The sequence below is a fragment of the Bombus pascuorum genome, chromosome 12, assembly GCF_905332965.1.
Source record: "Bombus pascuorum chromosome 12, iyBomPasc1.1, whole genome shotgun sequence".
In the NCBI taxonomy this organism is placed as follows: Eukaryota; Metazoa; Arthropoda; class Insecta; order Hymenoptera; family Apidae; genus Bombus; species Bombus pascuorum.
The window spans coordinates 9018460-9045910 of record NC_083499.1 but is presented as its reverse complement, the minus strand read 5'-3'; the positions used below and the strand labels follow the sequence as shown (position 1 = coordinate 9045910).

At 44.9% G+C, this 27451-nt stretch overlaps 1 protein-coding gene across 1 annotated transcript in view; it reads right to left on the bottom strand.

The window, feature by feature from the left end:
- LOC132913033 (dual specificity protein phosphatase 10) overlaps positions 1-27451 on the bottom strand; it is a 56521-nt gene continuing 29070 nt past the window's right edge. Inside the window, exons 4-5 of the mRNA XM_060970945.1 lie at positions 5045-5437; positions 1-690 (exon numbers count right to left, since the gene is read on the bottom strand). Of these exons, the coding sequence (XP_060826928.1) occupies positions 377-690; positions 5045-5437 (707 nt within the window). The 3' untranslated portion in view covers positions 1-376. The remainder of the gene's footprint in view (positions 691-5044; positions 5438-27451) is intronic.

The following is a 27451-nucleotide window of genomic DNA, read 5'->3' as shown; positions in this document are numbered from 1 at the left end:
TCTCTTTCTCTTTCTCTCTGTTTTAGAACCACTTCATCTTCCAGCAAATAACTTACTCGATAATAGTCATAAAGTGTCTCTCTCTGTAAATCAGCCTTTCCCGTTTCTAGGGCCGATCGTCAAGGCACGTGTAGCAAGGTATGCTATCCGAGTTCTTCGCACGTGTGTGTGAAACAGGAAGAACGATGACTCCGGTTCGTTTAACGGATATACGTGTACGATATGTGTGGAGTGTGTCTTTCGACCGCGTCCTTGGGTGCGAAACGTCAAGACAGTCTCGCAATCCGCGCGTGGGTTCTTTTTTTCTTTCTTCGCTGGAACCCGATCGTTACGACAGAGAATCTCGGGTGATGCTCGCCTGATGATTTCGCTCGACTTATACACTGCAACCAGAAGTAACTTCTTCGCTGTTCTGTTGGTGAGACCAACGACACTGGTGACAACTCTTCGGTTCTTCCGGGGCTGTAGCTACCCCACCGGACGCCCTTAAGCCCTGTTCGAGCTCCAACAATTGTCCCATAAAGTTCAGATTAGGGCTAATGATAGGTCGCGCGTTCTTCACAAGCTTGTACGCCTCCACCATAGACAAACCCTTGTGCCGCATTATATACGCGATGGCGATCGTAGCACTGCGCGACACTCCCGCTTGACAGTGCACTAACACGCTGCTTCCGGCTTTCCGGGCTTCCTCTGTAAGGGAGAAATAAAGGTACGGTTATTGTCAAGTATTTTTCCGGGGTTGCAAGGTCGTTTGTGATAATTAGATCGAATAAGGAAGTATTAAAATGTAATTCGAATTGGCTGCTACGTTGTCGCAGCGCGTTTCAAACGTACAGCGTCGTCTCGACGAAAATGCTCTCGAATTACTTTTCACGTGCCCTCGTAAACCGTGAAACACACCATGTGCCAGTAATTTTATTTCTTTTTGTACGTAATGAACAACATTAAGATGTTGGAAAGCTGTCAAAATTCTCTGCTGGTTAGTCTTTCTCTCTACTTTCCCTAAATCAACAAACTTACACGACTAGTGAAACGATTCAACGAGAGATGGAGTGGCGACGTTCAAAGACAATGGGGCGATTCCACTCTGATCCTACTTGTTTCGAGAAAGAGAAACGGGCTCAGAATCCAGAGGGTCATCGACGCGCGCCAGTCTACGTCATTCGGAATTTCTAGGAGGCGGTTTACGAGCGGAGAGCAATGGTCCATCGGAGGCCGCGTCGAACGACTCGGGGATCGCATCGTTGTAAAACAGCCGAACAAAACCAGCCGTGTAACCCAAACAGGCGATTCGGTTACGTAATGCGGGCAACGCTATCGTATCGCCAATGAGTCATGGCGACGCGCGCCCGTATCTTACGTGACGTACTAGTCGACGTTGCTGCCATCCGTTGGAGGGAAGAAGAGAGAGCACGAGAGTTGCCGCAAGTGCACGTGCGCAAGCACGAGGATTTCGCGACATCTATACGGAAGAACGGTCTCGTGGCATTTAATCTTTTTCCTTTTCAAAGAATTCTTAGCAGATTTCCATTTACCGGACAGATATTTTACACGTAGAAACTCGATCAGAGTTAAAAGGCTACGCGAAATGTAGTCAGATCGATTCTAACCAAACAGTAAGCAGGTAAAATATAAAGTAAACGATCGTTGAGAATTATTATTGCGTTCCAAATATCATCGTTCCGAGCTAACGGGTTCGTGACACGAATGGGGCTAACTGTTAGTACCGATATTCTATCCGAATAGAGTGTTCGCGGAACGAATAAGACAGATTCTGTGTAGAATTGCCACGATCGTTCTCGTTGGCCAAACCAACAATTCGTACACCAGAAAAATAAAATTCTACCTATCGTTGGAACAAATTACCGGAGACAAGCGACAAGATATATCAGCAAATAGGTGTCGTTTTGAGAAACACCCGAAACACGTTCCCCAAGGCCGCGATTAATCGCTAATCCAGGCCTCTAAACGGCGATAAGCAGCGCGACAAATCTTATCTGGATACGCATGGAGGGTCGCGTAACAGAAGTAGTTTAGGCAAGCGTTAGTGGAGACACGGGGGTGCATCGGCCCCTAAAAGTTACGGATGTGCGCTCGTGTGCGCCTGCAGCGTGTAGACCGTAGACTCGCGGCTGGCATCTGCTATGAGTCACGACTGACGAATGGCCGGACAGAGACGGAGAAAGCGGCAGAAAATCGGTGTGGCAGAGTGGGGGATTGCGAGAAGGGAGAGTTATAGATAAAGGGAGAAAAACGAGAGTCCGGAAGAAAGGAAAAAGGAGGTGGTAGGAGACCGAAAAGTGGAAGATCTCGGAGACGTACAGATCTCAGAAAAAACAAAAGGGCTAAAGTCGTCGAATGGAATTTTGGTAAAAAGGGAGGGGGTGAAAATTAGTTGGAAAACGCAGAGGGAACCGTATTTTGGTAACAGAAGGCGCGTGTGTGACGAAAAGCCACGACACCTGCCGCGATGTCGAGAATGATACCAGGTTCCGGGAAATCCGGCGTTCTTGTTGCCTTCGCTCTATTTGCTTTCTCCCCTAAAACGACCCGGCTATAATTAACGACGGAGGTATCGCGTTCTGCGAACAGCTAAATTGTGCGTGTTTTCTGCGCAATCCTATGCGATCAAATGTTAGGAAATTCTGCTCAAACGTCCGCAACGAATTTAAACCGTAATTTTAATGCTTTTCGTTACACCGGCAACCTTATTTGATTATTTATCGTTAATTTTTCTTATTTAAAAGATATACAGTTCGCTTGTAATCGATTGGTCCGCGGAACAACACTGGCCATCGTCCCCGCCGTAATTCGTAACCGCTTCTACCTAACTTTTCTATGCCGCGCGCTTAAAAATCATGAAATGACAAAGGAACTTCGAAGAGCAAGAGACAAAGAGAACAAACGAATCACACCGTTGGACGTTAAATCAATTAAAAAGCATCTGCAATGAGCGCAAGTTCTTAAAGTCTTCGTAGATTCACGTAGGCCAAAGAACACGCCTGTCCAAGCCACGAAGGCAAAATTTCCAACGGAGCACGTCATCGTGTCACGCTCGTTTTTCCCTCGTCAGAACGGCGCAGTTTGGTGTAACGGAAACAGGGTGTAACCAGCCGTTTCCGGTGGACCATTCACCGTGTGCGAAGACTAGAAGACGAAAGGCTTCCATTCATGAAACCATGAGTCACTGGTGCGCGCGCGTGTGCAAGCGCTCCAACGAATGCACACCCGTGAATCCCCTTCATGGTGCCCCAGTGTCGGCCTTTCGTCTCCCGTGTGTTTATTGCACTACATTCTGCTCCATGCGCGTGAACGTGATCGGGAGCGCGCTCGTTTGTGTATGTTTGTATGTGTATGTGTGTCAGCGCGCGCGCGACAGGGCTCGCAAAGAGGGTCCTACCGAATGCGCAACTGGTGGAATGCTGTACCTGGCCAACCGACCAACACCGTAGGGACTGTTGCGTGAAACGAAGGGCACCTTGGTGCGTTGACCGTTAAGCCGCCTCTTCGACGATGGAGGACAAACAAAGCTGCGTTGATTCGAACCCCTACTCGAATCGATTTCGATTCATTTCCAACGTTTGGCAATTTGTCACGCGTTAATCGTCGATGGATAGCTAACGTCGATTAGAATTTTGCAGAGAAGCAGAGGTGGTAGCGACGTTGTCGAATATGAAGTTAAATACAAGTAAAATTAGGATTTTCGATACAGCGAATAATTAATAAGCTTAAATAGTAAGCGTGTAATTGCAGGCAACGAGCAGGACAATGCTCAATTTTATGGCTTCTTGCACGTTCTAACTACGTTATTGCGACTATAATCTTAATTTATTCTTTGGCTTGAGCAGGGGCTGCATACCAAGCGGCGTTATACGATATTTCCTTCGGTTGGGTTTGCCCTACGATTCGAAATACGTAGCCAGGTTAGATGGAAAGTTTAACTGCTGCCTGTTCACAAAGGATCACAGCCCTTGGTTCACACCGGCCCTGGGGGGAAATAAAATCCGAACCGGTAGAAAATTCTTCTCCTCGTTTGCCACGGTTCAAGAAGGTCGCGCCCTATCGTTCAACTTTTTGTCATCCGAACCATCGATTTCTATATGCCTGTTTTAAGCGTATTTGCTCTATGCCCTGTAGTCTCACGACCTGCTTGAACAACGAAGAATACCTACTATCGTCCCCTTTAAATTACTATATCTTTTGAAGCTACTCTTACCGATAGATTCAGGCTGGATTGGCGTAGATACAAATGGTAACGACGATCATTGCCCGAGGACACACCCAGTCAACCGAAAGAATTACTCATCGACAGAGTCCAACATCTCTTTGTGAACGCCCTGCTCGTCGTCGCTCTGTTCGACTCTCATGGTGAATTAAACGCAGCTTCCTCGAATGTTGCGTTCCAACGAGCCGACATATCGTATCGCCGATGCAATTAGACCAATTTACCCTAACCGGTGAGCCTCGTATTTTCGTTGAATCACACGCAACAGGTTCGAGAGCGTCAATGGAGCTGGCCACGTTCATTCGTCCAATGTCAACACGCGGTTGCAAACTACTTGTGCGTCACCTATACGAATGGTGCTCCGGTTTAATGAATAGAGGCTCGTTTCATTGATCGCGTAGCTGAATCAACAAACTTTTTCCCCATCCATATATCGTGAATGTAAAGGAAACATCCCAGCAGCTCGCAGATGTGCAAAAGATCGTCGGTACCATCGTTGTTGGTAAACCGACTTACTACGAGCAGCAATACTTGCGCACGGTTCGCAAGTACTCCGAGAATGTTGATTCGATGGAGGCGGGGTACACCGTTACTCGAGGGGTCTACTTGGAATGTTTCCTCTAATAGGCATCCCCGAGCCATTAGAAAGCAATAGGACTCGATCAAACGAGAAACGTTCTCAGAATTATCTAGAATCTGTTCCTTCGTACACCCGTTGCATCGTTGTTATCTAAAATCCGGCGTGCCACTGTTATCGACGGTAGGTAAATCCCGGCTGTTTCCTCCGTAAACCTTATCGTATCGAGAGTGGACACTCACCGATGAAATCGAACGCCTCCTCGAAGTATTGTTTAAGGTTCTGATGGCCAGAATCCGAGGCAGGGATTTGTCTGTACGTGATACCCCTCTCCTCGTGATATCCAGGTAGCTGTGAAGTGACATTGAGCACCCTGGTGGCGCCTAATGCGCGAAGGAGTTGTAGATCGGCCGCATCCCGACCATTTCCAAGGTAGAGGAACGGGAGAACCCTGGAGGCTGGATGACTATCGATATCCGCCGGTTGGGGAGTCGGTGGTCCGGATAGACTTAATACCGGACAACCTGGTCCTGGACTGGAACAACCGGCGACCGTCGATGGGCCAGCTGCGACAGTTGGTAGAAGCGTGTCCTCGCAGAGATCCCTGTGCCGCCTATGGAACTCCTTGTGTCCACCTGAAAGTAATCAAAAGGGGTCCGTGTTAGAATGGAGCAGCAGCTTTTGATTTTTAGGCGCGGAGAGTTGGCTGGAAGCCTAACGAGACATCAGGGGCGTGGGAACTGGTCTCGAGGGAAGCATCGAGTTACTTTGAAAATACCGATACAGCGACCAGGAGCAGATGGTGCTCGTTCGATCCTGTGATCTTTGTCTATAGTTTGGTTACGTATCCTATTTGTGGTATTTAACTTTCTGTGGGCAAGCATTCTTCTTCGCGCTCTACAAACCCTCCTCCGTTTACGTCCAAGTCTCATCGTTTCAACGTTGTTCAGAAAATCCTGAGAAACATCAGAGACGTTACGTGTCCTATAACCGCGTTTGTCCCTCGTTTGCCCGTCGGTACAACGCAGTGATTCAGTCGTGCCGAATCGTATCCTAGAACTGTGTACACAGCGATTTCTCGAGAAACGCGACGAGCTAATAAACGGTTCTCGTAGCAGGCTCGCCATACTTCCGTGTACTGTATCTAAACCTGTACCCTGGTTTGCCGCTAACGACGAGAACATCGAGGAATTCTCTCGGATGCCTCGAGGGCATTTCTCCATAAATTTAGCTCGTTTTCAAAAGCCTAAGAAAGAATATAGTATCTCGTAATCCGGCATAGTTGGTGTGGTTCTGGAAGCCCTATCGAAGTTGCATTATGAATCTCGGATCTTGAGAGTCTTCCAGTCTTAAGAAACGCGGGCTCGAACGGTGTACAGGGGTGCTAAAGAGATTCTGAATACCTAATATACCCCGGAAGTTATTAAACGCGACGAATTTCTTTAGAATTTTCTTCGAAATGCCTTTACGCACGATTCCTGTCCTATTTATCATTTACCGATTTATCGTAGGAATCTTCGGGGAACCGACCGTAGAATCTATCAGACCCTGAGTCGATTAACGCGAAATATCCTGCTGAGCGACGCGTCTGGAAAGCGGAGTTGACAGACGTTGAAATGCAGAAGAGGAAACGAGATAGGAAAGAGGAACCGCGAATAAACGGCTGGGGTAAAAATAAAGAAACGTCAGACGCAGAACATCGAAGGGGGAGAAGGAAGAAATGTGGGCTAAAAGTGTCTTCCTCTCCTGACCTGCAGCTCGCAAGGCCTGGCCTGGCTCAACGATGAGTCACTCTTTTCGCCCCCTGCCGTCGCGCCGCCACGGCCGCCAACCCCGTGTGGCGGCTACTGTTGTCGCGGCCGATGATTATTCCGCAGTCGCCGCAACGAAACTTCCTTCTACGAAGGGGAAGGACGGGGGCAGGAGATCGTACAGCGGGGAGGTCCCTGCCGCTTCCGGATTTAATTCAATTTATCACGTTAATTCCTACTTTCTCTTTGCATTTATTACTTTAGCGTTGTTCGACGTTGACCGATCGAATTCGGCGCTGACTCGCGTCGCTGGAAGATCGTTCGATCGACAACGACGCGCGTTACAGGCGCGAAATTCCATTTGACATTAAAATGAGAGGATTAAGGTTCGGAGATGCGAACGATGCGTTATCGACACGCCTGGCGTATAAGTAGACGTAATGCAATTCCGTGACCTAGTCTTAAGGCTGTCTGCCGGAAATCGTAAATATAGCGTTGGACACGTCCGACGAACACGTATCGACGACACGCGTGTACAACATGCGTGTCTATTCACCAATGGAACGATATCGTTTTATCGTTGATTTTTCAACGATTTCCCTGCGACGATTCGAAACACGCGTAACGGTTTTCGGTTCTACATAGACGGCTACGTAAACGCGGCGAAACTCGTTATACGATCCACATATTCTTAACAAAGTGGCACAACCGCGCCGCCTATCAATACCCACAGGGATATCCTACGCCGAGGACTGGTTTTCAAAGGAAATCGCAACTTTGAGCACGATCTATCGCGACGCGGTCACGTTATATGGTTAAAACATACGCCGTGCTACGTGACACAGCGCGTGACGTCACAGGTTCGTGTTTTACCATCGCGATATCCGATTACCTCGCGCTCCTGCCAAACACCGAACGGTAATTACCCTTAATAGGTCGCGATTATTAAGAAAAGGAGTACGCGTATTTCTTCGCAGGGCATTGGCCTGATTTCCAAGCGTTGGCTGGCGAACGCGTGATCTTAAGCGCTGACGCGTGTTTCTCGTTTTAGTTTGATATACCAGCGTCTCGTTAAATGGCCAGGGGCGGCATCCTATCTGGCCAATTGTCAGGGGTGGTGTATTTCTAGGAAATTTCCTTTTTTACGTCCAGCATCGACCAGATAGCCATACCTGACGTACTTGTTGATTTTAGATTTGCTACACCGGGGCTGTATCGCTGCACGAGATCAGTCCTAGAAATTGCCGCAAGTAACAGTTGGCAATTTTAGTCTCAAGTTACTTTTAGAACAAAATCTAACGCGTTGATTATAACCGTGGTCATTTGATATTCTGTGGAGCGAAATGGGTAGCGATAGTGTCTAAAACACAAAGTTGGATGACTAATAGGATATCAAGCAACTGTCAGGAAATGGTGGTAACGAAAAAATCGATGGCAATTTTCGACGAGTTCGAAAGATAAGGCTAACGGTAAAGGTCAATATAGTAATAGGGGAGTGATATTTTTGTGTCACCTGCGAAACGAGAGCATTGAACCTCGAGTACAAGTTGATTGTTATAATGACCTAAATGAGGTGACCCACATTCCATCGCGACGATGCCGTGCACTTCACTGTCCACCATGTACATACACGTTCTATGGGACACCGATCTTTCCCTTCTTACATCCTGCTTTCCTCTCAGATCGTTCGTATTCGACGATACAATTAATTCAGAAATTTTATCTTCTTCTTATCGCTGTTTCTTAAATCTGCGTAGTCCACAAGATATCGTGTACTGTACAAAACGGAGCAGATTTTTACAACGTATCGACGATGTACTTTATCATTTTGTCCCATCGTATAGAATTAGTAAGGAATTTTGTCATGACGCGTAAACGTGTATCTGCGATGTGATTCGACTCGAAAACATAAGTACGCACGTTCAATTTACAAACGCGTGGAAACGTTTTAGTGCGACGCCTCGCAGGAATCTGTAAATTCCACCGTACCAAAGATTAACACGAAACGAGTCATCGAGCACGCATTACGCCTAAATCTAAGATACCAAGGTCTGAGTCATCCGCGTAAGAGATTGTATTTACCCGCGTGCCACGTTCGACTTTGTATTCTCCCGCCGCTGTGGACGTTTCAGAAATACCTTCGACCATAGTAGTCGGATGACGTTGAGGACTAAATGTCTAAACGAAACATGGATAACAAATAAAATATGAGCGTGATTAATCATCCTACCAGTAGCATTAATATGATTAATCAGCGGTGATTCCCATAATCTAACCATAAATATCGCTTGCTTCCATCTTTGAAAAATTTTCGTAACGAACGAGACGCTCGATCGTCAAACTTGCTATTTGTTTTTCCTCTTTACCGAAGAAGGCTTCTTGTAAATAAAAAATACGTTTCTCTCCGCCAGAGATTTTTCGAGTTATCTCGATGTACCATGCGCAGGGATCGTGTTATTCTTTCGACAGAATCGAAAGCGTGTATCAAGAACGGAATAAACCATGAGTCAAATTTGTTAGACTGGTTAGAAGGGAAACGAATCAACCGACAGATACATCGGAATGGTCCAGTCAAATAACGAGACACATCGGTCCAGTCTCCGGGGCATAGATCGAGGAACATAGTCCGTGAGCTTACGCTTAGGGAGCCTGAAACGACTCACATTAACAAAAACCTTGGAAAGGTAAACGCAAAGAGAGAGAGATTCCTATTCTTACCCCATGGTTCGAGATTCTCCAGAGGAACTAGCCTCAAAACGAGGCACGGTGCTTCCTTCTTCATTTTTATTCCTGTATCACGTGAGATTTCCTCCACGATTCTCGGGACGATTCTCACCTTCTCACCATTTGACACATACGCGTGCAACAAGAAAGAACAAGAGTCCCGGTATTCGATCGCGCTCGAAATCTTCGGCGTTGCGTTACACAAAACAACGATTACGAGAGAGTGTCCCTCTCGTTTGACGATCGTCAACCGTCTAATCCGTGTTATTAGGATGGTACCAAGCTTCAACTATTCGAATATTCCTCACTGGTAGCACGACACCACTAGAAAAGCGTGTTTACGCGTTCGCGGTGAAATAGGGAGAGATACGTGGCAAAAGCGGCGATTGCCCTTTTGCTTGTTGGCGGGAGACTGCTTTGGCTAAGCGGCACGAGAGAGTTTACATGAGGCTCGACTGGATGAGTCATCCGGCACGGCGCTGATTGGACGGCCGCTTCGTGACGTACGCGATTCGCGGACGAAGGCACACGAACGTAGTCGGAACGAACCGCTGTCTGTGTACCATATGGTCGTCCTTGTTCACCACACGGTGAACGGATCGCCGCGTCCTTTTCCACGTTCTTCCTAGTTTCTCGCAGGGTTTCGTGCATTTTGTAGCGGCACGCAACTCCGCGGCGTCCTATGACGACCTTGTCGCGCGACTTGCTCGTAAATACATAACGTAACGCGACTTAATTGCCGAAGCGTCGATAAATCGGCGCCGTTGCACTCTACGGATGGAAGGAAGATTCAAAGTACCAAAGATCGGGATAAGAATCTCGGTGGATTCCTATCGGTCCTACCTGGCGGTCACATTCTAGCATCTTTTTATCGATATCGAGTGTAAGAGCGTCGGCGCTGCTCGTGCTTTGGAATAAGAGGCGACAGGAGAGATGTAATTCAAAAATAAAACCCGATTTGAATAGAATTGAATAGAATTGAATTTTCACGACGCTCGTCAAGATCGGACGCCGTGATTCCGACGAATTTGCCTTTACAATCGTCCTCCTTTCTTTCCATGGTAAAAAAAACCAAACCTACTCCCTCCGTGGCCTAACCCGTATAATTAGAATTCGTAGACGCTTTATGAAAATCAAATTTCTAACTTGTGTTCAGGGTTATTTATAAGGAGCACAGGTCGCCAGCGAATATTGGACGGTGGAAGAAAGTCGAACGCCACGAGGAGGGCCCCTCGAACAAAAGATCAAAGGTTGACTTATGCCGCGGAGCAAAAATAAATCGAGGCATTATGCGTCTTTCGAACACTATGATTCACGGGATCTGCACTCGCTGGTACACACATCGTCGAATACTCTTACGCAATTTTCACCCAGCAAAAGCTCTCTAGTCTAATTTTATCGCTTATCGCGATCCCTTGTTTAGTATGCACTTGTGAAATTCCCTCGCTCGTGTCTTACCCGACGCCGATCGCGACCGACTCGCGCCAGAAAACCGAAAACGCAAATTATAAATACCCCGACGAACGCCGATCTTCGACTTTTCGCATCTCGAAACCTATCTACGTGTCATCGAACGAACATAGAAGTTGTTAATGGACCTGCTTTTTCAAATTTGTTTTAGACAAACATTTCATTTCGGAAGAATGCCTTATCGAGGAAGGAATAACATTTGCTCTGTCTGTGGTTCTCCTTCTTATCTTAGCGAGGATACGAAAACAGGATTTTCCTGTTTCTTGGAACGATCGCGCCATCGCATTGTCTGATTTTGGAAAATCCGTCTTCGTAAATGAGAGGAGACTATTACGAGGCTGCTTGATTTATCGAGATATCTCGACTGCTGCAGTCATATTACGAAGAAACGTTCGACACGCGTAATGATTTCTCCGTATCAAAAGCGTAGCTTCGATATAACGTCATTGTTTTATTATTATTATTAAATATTGTACAAGGAAACGTGAGGAAGTTTTAATGTTTCTGTTGAGCCACATACGCTTATCGATCTTTCAAGGATGGTTAAGGATGGCTGAAATTGCAAATGTAATTGTATCGTCTGTCTGTGCTCGAGTCCTTTGTAACCTCTATCCTTGGTTGAACCAAACGACCACAAACATATCCTAAAATCCCAAATTCCAAGCTGACTCGTCACAATACCAGCGTGTCTTTTTCTAATCAAAAACCGCGAGGCCGTCGATCCTAGAACGCCTTGCGAGTGATTCAATTGACCACGCGAGATGGAAATCCCTTCAAGGCCAATGACTAACGTTTACAGCGAAACGCTCGCGATCCGTCGTAGTCGTCTCCGCGAAGGCCATAAACGGTGCAACGATTGTCATTGTGACGGCACTTTCCACCAGAGGATGTGGCGATGAGAGTCATCGTGTCCAACAGGTGCTTACCTCTAAATCCAGACCGTGATGTCAGTTGCTCGGTGACGACGAAAAATTCCGGCCAACAACGTTAAACCGCGATCGAGATACGCGTCGTTCCATCACGATGCTTCCGTTTAAGATTCCTCCAGTGAATTAGTCAGCTCGACCGAATCGAATTAATCAGAAACGGAGTTGAAGATCATCCTCCAGGAAAATATTCCGGATAATCTGGGTGGTGATCGTGAACGTGATCCATGGTTTTAAATGATTTCAACGTAGACGTAAGACGAGGCGTCAGAATGACGTATCTCGATGATATGGGGATAAGTAGAGGTTATCGGGACGATTTGATCTAGGAAGGATCGTGTTTGACCTTCTTACGTCATTTAATAGTTTACATTGTAGAAGACACAGAATATATATTGGGTGTGTATGTTTGTTCTATCTTTGGCATCTCAATTTCTTTATGATAGATACGCGACCTTCACGGCAGATCTAATCAAAACTATATTAGATGAGTCATCGCTTCTTGATGTACATTGGCCATAATTTCTTGCACCAACGCATCGCACGGTACGTTTTGACTTCTTCGGCTTTACAAGTTTAGCAAACTTTACAAGTTTGACTCGACGATCTAGATTAAGATCAAACTAGATGTTTTCAACGATCAAAGACACTGTTTTATTATTTCGTTTCAATCGGGATTAATTCGAAGAGAATAATTGCGTAGCAGATATCGCAAGAGGCATCACAGCTGTGACATATGCAAATCGATAATCGCAACCGATGACAGCGAATACGAACGAATACGTCCTCTGAATTTTTAACGCCGGATTAATCACCATAGGCGTGTTTATTGCGCGCATTCCAGCTGGATTTGATCGCGATCGGGACTACGAGCGAACAAGATCGAGGCATTCGCCCCAACGCGACACGACGTGAATCAAATGGTAAACAGACGCGAGATACATACATCGTTCGCAATAGTCTGCTTGATGGTACGCGATCCGCCATGATTCACCGTGGCGCTCGGTCTATTGGGAATAAAGTTCATCGATATAATGCTCTCGCGATCCGGCTAAATAGGGATAATGCATCCTCCGATAAATATCGGTGGAAACTTTTCGCGAGTAGCATCGTAAATTCTTTGCATGTCGATCTAAAATACCTTGTGGTGATTTAAATAATTTTTCTTGACAGTCACACTTTTCAGGTAATTCTGTGCTTAATACAAGATACGTATGCATTAACGAACCATACGTCGTTACGATGAATCTAATTAAGTGGAAACATTGGAAAACTCAACGATTTTTCGAAGATTTTAGAATGAAAAATCTGGATGATTGAAAAATTGGATACTTGTAAGACAGAGATTAGGAGATTTTAAAGGAAAAAATATAATACGTCATCTTGTTACCAAAATCGGTAAAATGCGAAGGCTTAGTCCACGGTACGGCGTAGAACCGTTCCTGCTATCGAGACGCAAAAGTTGATATCGATGCTCGATGTGGTTAGCTATGAGTCACGCGGCCAGAGCGCCTAGGCAGTTCTCAACGACCCTGAATTACGTCGGCGATCCACGCGCGCTTTTGTTTACCGGCTTTCAAGCTAGCTAACTTCTTTGTGATTCAGATAGGAGAACTTACGAGATTCGCATAAGTCAGAGCGAGTCGTCGCGCTGTCCAATTTACGGAAACTCCGTTGGTTACTTGCTGCAATTCGCAAAAACATCGTCCCACGCATCTCACACATGATACAAAGTAGAAGAAAATGTTAATTGAGACAATATGAAAACATGTTTACTGTTTGTTGTTGATCGACACTTGCAAATGAATAATTCTAGTGTCTAGCTTTTTGAAAATGATCGATGACAATCGTTATTCTTATTCTCGGTGGTTACACGAGGATTGCAAAGTCATAGAACGACCAATCGATGGAGCCAAGATGATCTTAATTCGCAACGTATTCAATTTATCGACGACGTTTGCGTGCCTCGAGAATAACACAGAATAAAACAGTAAATAGATCTGCAAGAATGCACCTTGATGTGTCTGCTATTGAGATTCCAAATTAACGTGTCGCGTCACGAGGAGACGTTGTGGTTTACATTGTTCGTTGGTTTACGTATTCGGATACGTAGAAGAGACTGTCTTCGATCTTATTAAACGCTCGAATGAGCAAAGGGAAGCGTGCCAGAAGGCAGATCCCGGACACTCTACGTCGATAGTTCTTCGCAGGCGATTAACAGTTTCATTTACACGCGGCCACTATGTAAATCTGTCTAGTTACGACGCTTTATGGCACGCGCGACGATAATTCGAAACTGGTTGGCACCGTGGCTGTGCCGTTTCCTGTCAAACTGTTATTTTCAATCGGACTTTATGTCCCGTGCACGGACAACAACTTTGCTATTTCTGACCGAGCCAATTGTAACCGTTGGCTGGCTATTAATAAAATATTCGTCAAACGGCAAGAACGCAGGAAAATGCAAATCGAGCACAATATTTCGATATATCCTACTTTTTCCTCTCTACTGATACGACTTTATTGCATCGTGTTCCAACTATCGCAAAGCCGATAGCGTTCGAATGAATTTTATAAAATATCGATATCAATAGCTAGCCTAGGCGCCGATAGTTCTTCGTTTATCTGTGTCATTAGTCACGACCGAGTTTTTCATTTTTTCCTCTCCCTTTCTTTCCTTTTTCTTTTTTTTTTTTTTTTCTTCTTTGCCTTTAGCTGAAGTAGTGAAGTTGTCCCACGAAAGGACAGTTTATTATTCCACGATAAAAATTGTTTGTACATGATACCTGTGATAATACAAATCGTCCATTAATCTTCGATTAATCTTCGTTCAATATTATGACTCACTGTAAGCGAGAAAAATGGGAAGCGAACGACTCGATCGTTTGACTCACGCATCTTCGCGGATCGCTCTATTTCACTTTGATCTATCATCAAACGGTTACGTTCGTCCAGCTAAAAGCTTTCTTCTAATTAAGAAAACAAACGCTCGGACGAATATCCGTTCCAAAACAAGTCTGGAAAATACCATTTTCGTGGTGTTGCGCCAGCAAATCGCAAATTCATAATTAGACTGCGGACGTTTCTACTCTATCAATTCCCATAAACATCCGCGATCTATTCATGGAACGCCAATACTCTGAAAGGAACTATTTCGTCCTCTTTCGGAGTCGTAACTTAATAGAGCGCATTATACGTGTTCAATCATCACGAAAAAGCGTTACGAAGCATTGGAGCAAATCACAATCATCGCACAGCCCCTAAAACAAATCACGACACCCTTCGAGTTGTCGCTGGAAGCGACGCGACACCAACCCGAGGGTGGATCTCCTACTAGCCACAGGTGTCGTATACACCGTGTCCTGGACAGATATTCTCCATTAATTCTGGCGAATCGAAGGGGTTGCGAATCATCGAGCGAATACCATAAACCCTATGCCGAGTTCGTTTGGTCGTTCTGGCCCGAGGCCACAGTTTACAGAGCGGGAAAATGGAGACAACGGTACACGCGTAATGCCGCGGTTAACGCGTTGCCGCTTCCCAATGGATGAGGAGCGGGATCCAGCCACCTGCCACAAGGCTGGTGGATCGTACGTCCTGGGAATTCGCGTAGCTGGAACATGCACGCACGGAACGCGTCACGAAGGATTCCGGTGTGAATGAATCACTTAACGAGAAACACGTGCCGAGCATACGTAATGTTTCTGTTCGCGGCGCTTGCGATGTTTGCCGGAAAGATGACGGGTTGATGGATGGACGGTGGCAAGACACTTAGTGTCTTTTTCTTTCTCCGAGGAATTTCTCACTGCGAACTGAGTTTAGATAATCAGCGGAAAAGAACTTTTACCTTTCCGCTATGGTACTGTAGGAACTAAAGATCTTTATATCATAATTTTCGTTGATAGGAAAAAGAAGGAGAATGGTTTCCTCGCTATTTCAACCAATCTATTCGAAAAACGTAGAATTCTTTCGGAATATTTAAACACAAAGATAAGTGTTTCAAGTGACAGACAGATCCATTAAACAATTTGCAAGACACGCCATAGAACCGTGTTACTGCATCGTGAACGTAAACGTGAGTCATTCGGCCGATCGCTTAACACAGCGAATGTTTCTCTCGAACAACGATCCCTCTGTAACGAAACGAAACGAAACTTCTGCAGGATCCCCTCGAGAACGACATCGATGCCATCGGCAAATTAAAAAACACCTCCGAAGAATCAAACATCGGTCGCTCGTCGTAGCCCATCGATCATTCGGAAGAATTGCCTAAAATTAAATATCGTGAGTTTGTCGATTCGCAACGAATCCACTCTGTCAGCCATCAGGTTCACGAAATTTCTCACGAAACCTTTCTTGGAAGAAAACTACTTTTCCAACTGTCTTTTAACAAGTTTGACATACGTCACGAAACAAGATATCACTTTAATCTCGATCATCTTTGGAATTACATCGAACTAGAGGAGGGTGAAATATGTGCTGGATATTAAGTTCACCCTTCTCTCTGCTTACTTTTTCTTCGTTCCTTCGTTCGGACGAACATTTAATTCGTTTCAGAGCGACGATGGCCGGATAAAGGACTCGAGGTGGGGTGAAAATGACGAGGGATAACGAGGGAGACGCAGAAGAGAATGGAACGGTATGAGCTGGCAGCGAGCATCGGTTGTGAGTCAGTCCAACATTTTCTCAACGACACTTGGCTCCCCTACGAACGTTTTTTTTTTGGGAAACCCTTTTCTCCTCCGATGCACTGATTTTCGTCCACCGACGTGCGCGCGTTGCATTCGTTCTATAATACCTAGCCGTTTGAACATCGATAAAGAACTACGAGTAGAAATTGTTAAGATGATTTCATGTACTTCAGACGTTTATTCCTTTTATCGAATAGAAGTACCTATAGCTTGATGCACCTCCTATTGTTCTAAATTTAACTATTGTACTATAGTTTAATCCGATGTAACTTTTATGACAGCGCGTAAAAAAATCGTTTCGCGCTATTGTTACGTACAACTATCTAGAGACGAGTCTCTTTTTGTCAATAAACATTATCGATCAGCGGTAAAAGCGCTAATTATGACGTGGTACTATTAAGCAACGTCTAAAGATCGATGTCTCGTACAGTTTATATATTTTTGTTCGGCCTTTATCGCGCTTCCTTTTTCCAGGTACATTTGATACAGAACACGAGGAAGGTAAAGTATAAAACAAGAAAGAAAGAAAGAGTGTACGAGTAAATAAAAATAGAACACGGGACACCTGCTCTCTTCCTATAAAATACCAACGATCTAAGAAACGATTTGTAGTCGTTAGGAAATTATTGGGGAATAAATTGTGTCTGACGTCCGGTCAGACAGGTGTGTGACAAAGAACAATTAGTATTCACCCGGTTTTTGGCTATTCCCCGGTTAGAATACCTAGGTGAATCGTCGATTTATCGGGGATTTTATCGCCACGCTTATCATTCTGGTGGCCAGTCCGATACGGGGCTGTTTAGTCACTCCGATTTGAGCGGAAAGAAGGAGAAACTCGTGGCTCGATAAGGATAGATCGAGCGTATCGATGATAAAAAGGAAAGATAACGCCTGATACGAGGAATTTCACTTCGAGAAAATCATGTTAAATTTCCAAGAAACGAATTGAACGTAAGACTCGATAATCGGTCGATCGCCGTTCATCGAAGAAAAATGTTATCGGGATGAGGAATGAGATTGTAGATGAAATTTGCGTAAAAGATCGATGGATGATCGACGTCACTGATAAACGGCTAGTAAATGATCATAATCACGCGCTAGTAAACGAATATGTATGTAAAAATAGTCTCGATCGACTCGTAAAGACAAAATTTCCTCTTTCCCATGCTGGCCGAAAATGACAAAGGTAAACGATTCGAATAAAAAGCTCGATGTCCACCAAATATCTAATCCGATAATGCTGAAAAAAATGTAGGAAAAAAGTACATTAGATGCATGAACCGTCCTTTGGACGATATATACGTATTTGGACGCATAATCGTATGCGGATCAATGACAGGATTCAGAAGCCGTGAACGCTTAGGGGGACGGACGGCGGATTTGGTGATTTATTCGAGTGGTCCATGCTGTCTGAGCTCGTGCCACGAATAGCCCACAGAATCATACCGGGCGGTGTGAGTCAGCGGCGGATCGTAGTAGGAAACGGCTACGTTTTCGAAGGACGTTTTAAGACCGACGTTCCCGCATTCTTTCCGCGTGCACGCACAGGCTCTGATTCATTTCGCGCTAATAACCCCGCGACCCTGATTTCATTAGCGTGTGCAAGCTCTCGCGATATCTGGCAATTCTTCCTCCTCGAGAAGATCTACGCAAGAATCTTCACGCTGTTGGAATTCCCAATTTTTTTGGTAGAACGCGTCGTAAATAAATTTATAGACCGCTGTAGATTTTTCCTACGACACATTGATCTAATCGTAAAGAATATTGGCCTTGTGATTTTATTGCGATGATTTTGTACCGAGTTCGTGCTCGTTGCATTCTTGAGATTGCGTTGCATGAATATTTATTTGTTGTATGGATGCTCGTTTATTTAGTTGGTCGTTCTATTCGCGTCGAGTGGAGTCATTGCTCGTGAGCGAAATATTATTGGCTGTGAAACATAGAAAAACGCGCAGTACTAATTCCTGTTTTTCTTTCTTCGTCTGGTCGTTTTAATTTAACCTTCGCGACCGAGAATGATACTCGCGAACCTTACAATACAGATTACTAAATGAGTCAGGTATCTGTTTGATTTTTGAAACTTTGTCGGGAAGTTGCGTTGTTCCTGCCACCGTCTGTATTTGTTTTTCGCGAGAACGATGAAGCAACGTTCGTAACAAATGACTAATGGGTACGAAATCGTCGAAACTAGAGATTTTACATTAACTGCGTTGTTCTAATTAAAAATAGGCCATGAGCGACTTCGTGGTGCGCGTTCTTCGAGAAGGTCTCTCGAGTAACTGCCGAGGAACGTCTCTAGGAAATGAAACACTAACGCTATTCTTCGGAATTTGCATGAAACGGCTGCTTTTGCATTCTTTCAAGCGACGCAACGTCGTAACGAGAAACACGCGTGACTCTCAATTACGCCACGCTGTTTATGGTGGTATTTGAGTCACTAATGTGACTTCGACTGAATCTCGATTGCATAATTGATCTGGCTTTTGTTTCAACGCCAACGGGAACGAACGAACGCAAACAGGAAACCTGCAGCACGGTTCATGAATAAAAATTTGTATTTTTCGTTTTATTAGTTGGCATCGTCGCTCGTTTTATTAGTTGGCGATTCCAAAGAAGAAACTTCCATCTTTTAGAATAGCTGTCCTGCCATAGAATTTAAGGAAACTGGCGCAACGTTATGCACCGTATGCCATAAAGAAGGAAATCATGGATCGTTACGAAGGAGAAGAATGCGTTTCAATTGATAATTCCGAGTTCACGGTGCGCCCTTTTATTTAACTCGCTCGTTTGTCAAACAGCGTTCCGTGGAGAGTACCCGTATGGAACGACGATACAGCGAGAAGCAATCGATATTTCCAAGCGACTTACGAGCAAACTAATTGCGTCAATTTACATTAATTTCAGCCACGCTCCCGTCGAACGTCATCCCGCAGCGAATTACTTGTACTTTCAATTAGCTTTCGGCCGAGTATGAACAATGACTCACGATTTTGTTGCGAAGTCTACACCTTGGCATCGATAATGACACAATTCTCAAAGAGCGATACTTCGAGATACGCTAAGATGAGAAAGGAATCCCACAAATTCCTTTTCCTTTTCCATTTTCCCTCCTAAAACGTTATCTTTTTCACAACTGTTAACGCTTACTCGCCCCCATGGCAGAGGTCCCTATGGTTCCGAGAAGGCTATCTACAGCGATTCGAAGAATTCCTCGTTATCCTGTCCTCGATAGTCCGTAAAACGACCTTTAAAAGTTTATCTCGCCTTCAAATTCTTATTAATACCGCAGCTGCTGCTACCAGAGTGGTTGGCTGGTGCTTATCGTTCGAAGACGGTCCCAATTACGCCTGAAATTCCCCACAGGGGAAGAAAAAGGGACACGGTACAAGCGGGCCGTTGTCGCGAGACGACTTCACGGAAGTCCCCTTTGCCATGCTTGATTTATGTGCGCTTGCACCCGTGCGCAACTGATTGCTACCTGCGCGCTTGCTTATTTGCAGATCGGCTTGGTCGTGTTCTCGTATGCACCGGCACAATCGATATCGGTCGTCTGAATACGAAGCTACTATTCTTACCGACGTGTACGACTTTTCCTAGAAATGCGATTTAGTCGAAGTTGTACAGTTGTAAAAATGTTTCCCAACATTGTATATATTGTCCTTTGTTCGAACATCAACATTTTATTGCTACACAGAGTTTACGATCATCTACGATTTCCGTATTGGCGTACTGTGTCCGTAATGGTCTATGGTTAATTTCTTTATAGTCCAACAATCGCACGAACCGATTAACGTGACTTATTCCCTTTGCTCGCTTTTGATCGAACCTCTTTGTCCACTTTGACCGACAGTTTTATTGGAAAGCATAAGAGTAACAACAACTTCGCAATGATAATTTTGGTTCTGTCTGAGACTCATTCATACGTAGGATTAGGCTCGGATTATTAGCTTTCAACGTGTATTTTGCAGCTCTTATTGGTTGCCACTTGTTTACGAGACTAAGAAACGATAATTACATTTACGTTAGGCACGCGTAAGTAACAAGTCAACTAGCTAATGTTGCTAAACTTACTACATTATACTTTCGAAATAGTTGATTAAATAGTGTGCGATAAATTATCACGTAAAATCGTAGAAAATTCACGAGTTTTCCGCCACGACGAACGTAAATCTCCAGAGGTTGTACCACGATTAATTTCGAGACGCGTTTCGAAGGGGGCGTCATTATGTCTCGCGTATATTATTCACGCACTGAACGGTTTACCGGCACAATGCGTCGTAAAACAGCGTGACTAAGTACGATCTATGGGGACTGCATGGCGTGCACCTTGTGGAAATTCTAAACAGAAAGTCTACCTACATTTTTCCCGTGATTCAAGATCGAAGTAAACTTCGATGGCAGACGAGTTAATCGAAACGGGATAAAATTAGAATCCGAAATTTGTAAACGGTGTGCCATAATTTTACAGAGGCCAAAGTAGACGTTTATATAGTTTCAGATCTGGAAGTGTTTGATTTATTAAGTCGTCCGAGAAGCTTCTTTCGTTTTATAAGGAAATAATGGCTGCGCGACATTTTTTGTTTTATATTATTTAATCGAATTACGTACGATCCGTTTTGTTCCATCAAGATAAAGATCACAACGTTTGACAGATTTAGGTCGTAAAAGACGCGTCTGTAAAAGAAAGACACTTTTCGGACAACCTGATACATTCGTATCATATATTAAACGTATGCGTCGTAAAATTTATACGTAGGTTCGTTTCACACTGTTGGTAGGATCGGTGTTTAAAGCCGGAGACGAGTTGAAAGAAGATCGGTTCGATGTGAAGCGAGGGACTGGCGAGAAAATCGAATCGATCGTAAAATCTCTGCCTACGTGTAAGGACACGACGCGTTGCATCGCCGGTGTGGCAATCCCGATGATTTCTAAGCAACGGGCACCAAGCTGCTTTTTTCAATATCGCTGGATAATTTGACTTTCTCACAGTTGTAAATTTCTAGAAAAATTGTAGTTCCGATATTTCGATTCTCCTGTCATAAGTGTCATAATCCTTTCTCTTCTAATTCTCTTTTCAGCGAGTATTTTAAAACTGTACTTTGATGCGAATACAGTTTGTTTTCGTTGCGATCGAGCTTTAAACCATGCCACGAGCGTAATACGTCGTTACGAAACAACAGGTCAATCTATCTGCACAAGGAAAAATCTAAATGAGATCGTATTGGATAGGTCAATTTCATCGGCGACGTTCGGTTCGAAGCGTGGCGCGTTCTCTCCGTGGTAAATGAGAGTTTCAGAAATCGTTAAGAGATATAAACGATACGATGGGGCGACGAGCACACGTTATTTATCCGCGAATGAAATGAAAGCAGTCGTTAAACGGGGAAATAGAACGGGGTATTAAAGCGAGACATAAAGTAACGCCCAAAGTGAGAACCAAAGTAATTTACGCCTGATGGTTAAGTAACCTTCGGGCTCGTAAGATCTGATTGTCTGAACGAGAATCAACGATCGTCAGGCATCTCGATTCCGTCGTAAAATCTCTGCCCACGGTTCTAGAGGTCAGCCTCGTTATGTCTGCTCATGTGAAAATCTAAACGAGACTTCTGTTACACAACCGATTGCGGTTACGATAAATCCTTTCCTTCTTCCGTCCATTTAAATTTATTGGCGCCTCTTCTATCTCAATTATTCGAGTTACTTTCTTCATCGACCGCTCATCGAGTTCGGACGAGTGGGTTCGACCGCGATTCCACGGCAATTTAGATAGCAGATTTCGTTTCAGCTTTTCGAATTTCGTCAGAGTTCGAGCGAAGCAAGTTGTACCGCGGCTATTCCTCTCAACCGTCTAATTATATTCCGTTTAAATTCTTCAACATCGACACCTCCAATTACGTTGGAAATCTTACAAGTCGCGGTGGCCACCGACCGAGACCAGGAAGAAGCCAAACACGGTGTTGCTCGAGCCTGAGGGCAAGGATCCACGATCCTGGATACCATAACAGAGAGGCCGCGCCGCGTAGACAAGCCTGTAACGTATTACACACGATGTGGAAATCGGGTAAGTACGCGGTGGAGCGGCGTGGTCGAGCGAGAGGTGAGGCGAGGCGAAGGTGTGAAGGCCATGCGAGGAAAGCAACCCGCATTGTGACCGCCCTTTCCCTCCTCCGGACCCCTTTGCTCGTTTCTCGTGCAGGTCTGCCAATGAACGGCATTCCAACGGCATCTCGACTCGTTCATTGTCGATCTCCCCCTTCTCAGACACTTTCGATCAATCCGGTCTTCTCCTAAACGCGGCACAACTCCAGCTCGCTACCTGTCGTCACCTTGCACCTGGACAATCGGAATCAACTTCCCTCCAGCCTTGCGATTTCCATTCTTTTCTTCTCATTTCCCTTACATTTACTTCGTCTTATTCTTTTATTCTTTTCACTGTACCCATTGTGTTTTCCTTCATCGATTTCTCCCCCTGTCATATTCCATGCAACTCGTAATTTCCCAGTTTTCTTCGACTATGGTCTACCTCAAATTTATTTTTCTATTGTACTACACGTCGCGCGCATTGTTTCGTTGCGATCGTTTACAATTATATTGCTAGCGAAGATCTTTCCACGCATCTATCTTCCTTTCCGTATTTCTCGATCACGGATCCGCGCTTACTCGAGCTGTTCTCCATCTCTCAGGCAATTTCACGGCACTTTGCCTCTTTTACCCGCGGCAATGACTCACAATGCTCGTTTTTAACAATGAAAGGATTAACTGCATCAGCAATATACAATGCTTATTGAAACCGAGCGTTCATAACGCTATCGTTGCCACTTGATCTTCCGCGACTCTATTCTTTAAATTTCATCAATTTGCCAACCTATCGTTCGCGGATCTCCACATTGTACGCAACGTAAAAGTCGTGCGAAAGTTTTCATCGAATCTTGCGCAAAATATCATCGACACAGATCTTTTACAATCTTCTCGTTTGTATCTTTTTTCTGTTTTTCTTTTTATCGAAGCTGCGCGACAAAGCGCGAGCAATTAATTTCTTTCATCGAATACTTTTTGCTTTGAGCGTTTTTATCACGACAAACCAGATATTCCTAGCACGATACCGGCAGTCTGAGGTTGTCATTAAACGTGTTAAGAGGCGAGTGCCGCTTTTTGGCGCCCGAAGTCATCGCGGCGCTGATTGTTCACGGTTCACGATCGAGTGAAATTGTTCGTTCGAGCATGGATGACTTCACAAAGAAAGAACGAAGTGAACGACAGTGAGTCACCTCGAATGTACTCATTTATTGACACGGAGGACGATTGAACGTAGGTACGCTGTCTGCTATTACTAAAAAAAGACCCATCGAAGAGAATATCGTTCGTGTCGATACCCGCGTCTTTTCAATGATATCATCTTTCCAAAATCGTCGACAATCGTATGATAAAGAGCTCCTTTCGATTCTCGTCGCATAACAATCACCTGCCTGATACTAAAATACGGACTAAACTACTAGTTGACTCATAGATCGATTTCAAAAAGCTTTTGTGCATTTAACATCGTTCTTCCATTTAAATCTTTGACTTGATAGGTTGTCAGAAACACGCGGCAATTGTGTCTCAATTCCGTGTAAACAACTTTAAAAACGGAGATACATTTACTCTGTTTCCTGGAAAAATCCGTTAAACGGACTTGGCGATATCCTCGACTCACGCGATTAATGAGAATATTGACCTTGTACAATAGCATGTAATTTAGTAGCGATATTTTTAGTTTCTATATAGAGACAAGAAAACGCGATCGATCATAATTCCGTATAAAATAATTCGTTGATATGGTGGTCGAACGAAAGCACGAAAGTTAAGTAACACGAACATGCTTGCAATTTAGTCAAATTTTCATTTTCCAATAAAAAGCGTCCGTCCTCGAGAAAGAAGAAGAAAATGAAAAGAAAAATGCTCAAGATCGCGAGAGACAAAGGTGCGGTAGAGTCTCGAGTCTGGAGGATACCGAGCGGATGGTCGCGAAATAAAACGCGGTTCGTCGACCCTGTGCACCAGCTGACGACGTTCGAGCGTCGGCAACGGTCCGTTGTTCGTGCCGGCTCCTTTCATCCGCTTGATCTCAGCACCGATGATTCATTCCCCATTCCCAAAGCGGCCGAATAGGAGACGAAGGACGACCGCGACGAGGACGCGTGTGCAACTTGTTCGCCGTGCTTCTTTTTGCCTTCGCGTCTCCTCTCCCCTTCTTTAGCCCCTGTTGGCCACGTTTCTCACGTCCTTTCATTCTTTCGATCGGAGACAACGCGTGAAAGAACGAAAGTGGAAGCCAGCGTCCCGGGAGCTCGTTTAATCCACGGAAACGATACGCGCGAAGGGAAGGTCGAAGAAGAGACGAGACAGTCTTTGGGGAACGGTGTCTGACCGGCTTTTATTTGGCAGCACCGAGACGATGACCTCACTGCTCATTAATGCTCGCCAAGCTGGCTAAATCGGGCGTCGCTGACGAATCTGGCACGGTGTCCGCAACGTTCCGACACCTTGTGAAAAATGTGCCTCGTTTCTCGCGGGACGCTTTCGGAGTTTCGTCTCTGCCGGTCACCGGCTCCCGACCGAATTAGTATCACGTTTGTTTCCCTGAACGGGAAATCGTTGCCACCCATCGATCGCGGTTTTCCTATGTCGGAGACGAAAGAACATCGGGGACTTTCTTTTGGAATGTTTGGGAAGGTCCCCGACGCTTTAGTCCAGACTTTTTATTATAGCTGTATTTAAATAATAAAACTGAGAAATAACTGTTTATGATTTAATCCAATTATGTTTGCCCGAGATTTATGACAGTGAGCTTGGGCTCGAAGTGGCATAACGGGTCGCTGAACGTAGCCGTGGTCACGGGAGGGATCTAACAGAAGTATGGATTAATTAAATAGCTCTTCTTAAAAGCAAAGATTAACCCGAGGGTTACAGAGAGGTACGGAGAGCAGTATATGAGGGCAGTTCCACTTGGACTGGGATTCAGTCGGATAAGTTTTACTTGTACTGTGGACAAGTACGTGGAGTCACACCCGAATCGTGAATCAGTAGAGTTCGACTTAGACTGTGGAAGAAATTGCATTCGTCATCCCGTTGACCCCGGATTCGTTATTGAGTCTAAGATCATTGCCATTCACATCCCGAGCATCTAATTATCACGATTACTTGTCAAATTCCGTCACAATCATAATTGTACTAGTAAATATCTTCAATAATATAACAACAATGTCTAATCCAAAGAAAGATTCATTACACGCCCCCAACTCCAATGACTACTCGACATACATATACATATAAATGCGCTTGGCTTTTACTTCGAATAAATATCTTATCCATTCATCTGCTGATTCGATTAACTCCATTCCACGTACTCGTCTATCTTTTATTTCTATCTATGTAGATCGTCGCTTCCTTAACGAATATGATCTATCCTTAAACCTGATTCATGCTGGCGTTCATCGATCCATGTAGCTCAGCAGCCAGTGCCAAATCGTTATCAATTAGAGAGACGACGGGACGAGATGAGAACACGTGCGGCGAGTACAATAAGCTGGCAGGATTCAGCGACGTCTACTCACGAGTGCCAGCTACTCTAGGAAAGTGCACGGTTTGACACGTGACGCTGACAGCCGCGCTGTTCGCGAGTGACAGCGCGTTGGAAAGCGTCCTGCGTGTGCAGCTAGGTTCTCCTCTTTCTCTTTCTTAGCCGAGCGATTTTCGTGAAACAGCAGGTCGATCGAAGGCGACCGCCACTTCGCTTCTCGACGTTTTCGTTCTGCTCTAGTTCCCTTACTTTCACCTAGGTATCAATTAAAAAGCTGCACGCCGATTCCTGTCGTCGTCGTTGCGCCGGTGTCTAGCGCGAAATCGATGCGACCATCTATCGGCGATAACGACCCAACCATAGAAAGCAAAACTGGAAGGATGTTTCGAGGAATCGCTTCGACTGGAGAAACGTTGGCGGAGAAAGAGCGAAAGTCAAAATTTCCGATCTGTCGCTTAAAGAGAGTTCGAAGATTCTAATTCCTGTCTTAGGAATGTCTTAGGAATCGAAGGTTTGGAGAGCGATGATCGAAAGGTCTAAAGATTACCGTACGATGAATTTAACGATTCCCAAGGGAATCTGTTCTCGTTGGACACGGATGGTTCCGGACCAGGAATCGAAGTGGTCGATCGTTCGAGGGAGAAGCAAGTGGATCGAGCCGCGACGACGAGGTTGGGTGAGTCAGAGAGAAAGTAAGAGTCGAGGCAACTTCGTGATTCGATGGTTTGACTTGACGGGCTTGGGAGAACAGGCCACGGATTAGAAACGCGATTCCACGCGGGGCCATCGCCCGCTGGCTGCGACTGCCAATCATTGTTTCGCGCAAGTCTCGCGCCATAAATTCGAGGAAACTCCGTGACACGCGATCGAGTTTTCGTAATCGCGTTCAACGCATTCCTCTCGGTTTGCAAATTCCAACGAATAATTCTAGCTTTGTTAGATGTTGCTTTAGATTTGTACCTGGCAATCTCAACATTTTCAAATTTATACTATACGCGATCGTAGCTTTATCGAACCTTGGATCGGCGATCGTTGCAACGTGATTGGAACTTTCTCGATCCACTTTGCAAGGACTAAGATTCCTCGCAAGGCTTTATCATATCGGAAAAATCCAGTTCGATCAATGCGGAAACGAAACTTTTAGCGATACCCCTGGCTGAGTGAAAGGATGCGAAAAACTGCGCAGAAAAGGTGGGATTCGTCACACAGTAAGGGAAAGGAAATGAATGAGAGATGCATAGTAATTTCGTAGTGAGAAAGCGTGCCTGTCTCTCCTTTTTCACCGCGAACAATGTAATTTCGACATCGTCGCTTTGAGACATTCTGAAAGAAAAAAAAAAAAAAGAGAAAAAGAGAAGAAACTATCTTTTCTCAGAACAATATGGAACATTCGATGTGGTCAAGAGTTAAACAGCGTACAGTTGGCTAAAGCGTAATTGCGTATCGCATCGTATCACGCACGAATATCGAACGGTGCGTCACGCTCTGCAATATTTTTTTCTAGATACATCGCGAGGGAACGGGGATCGGG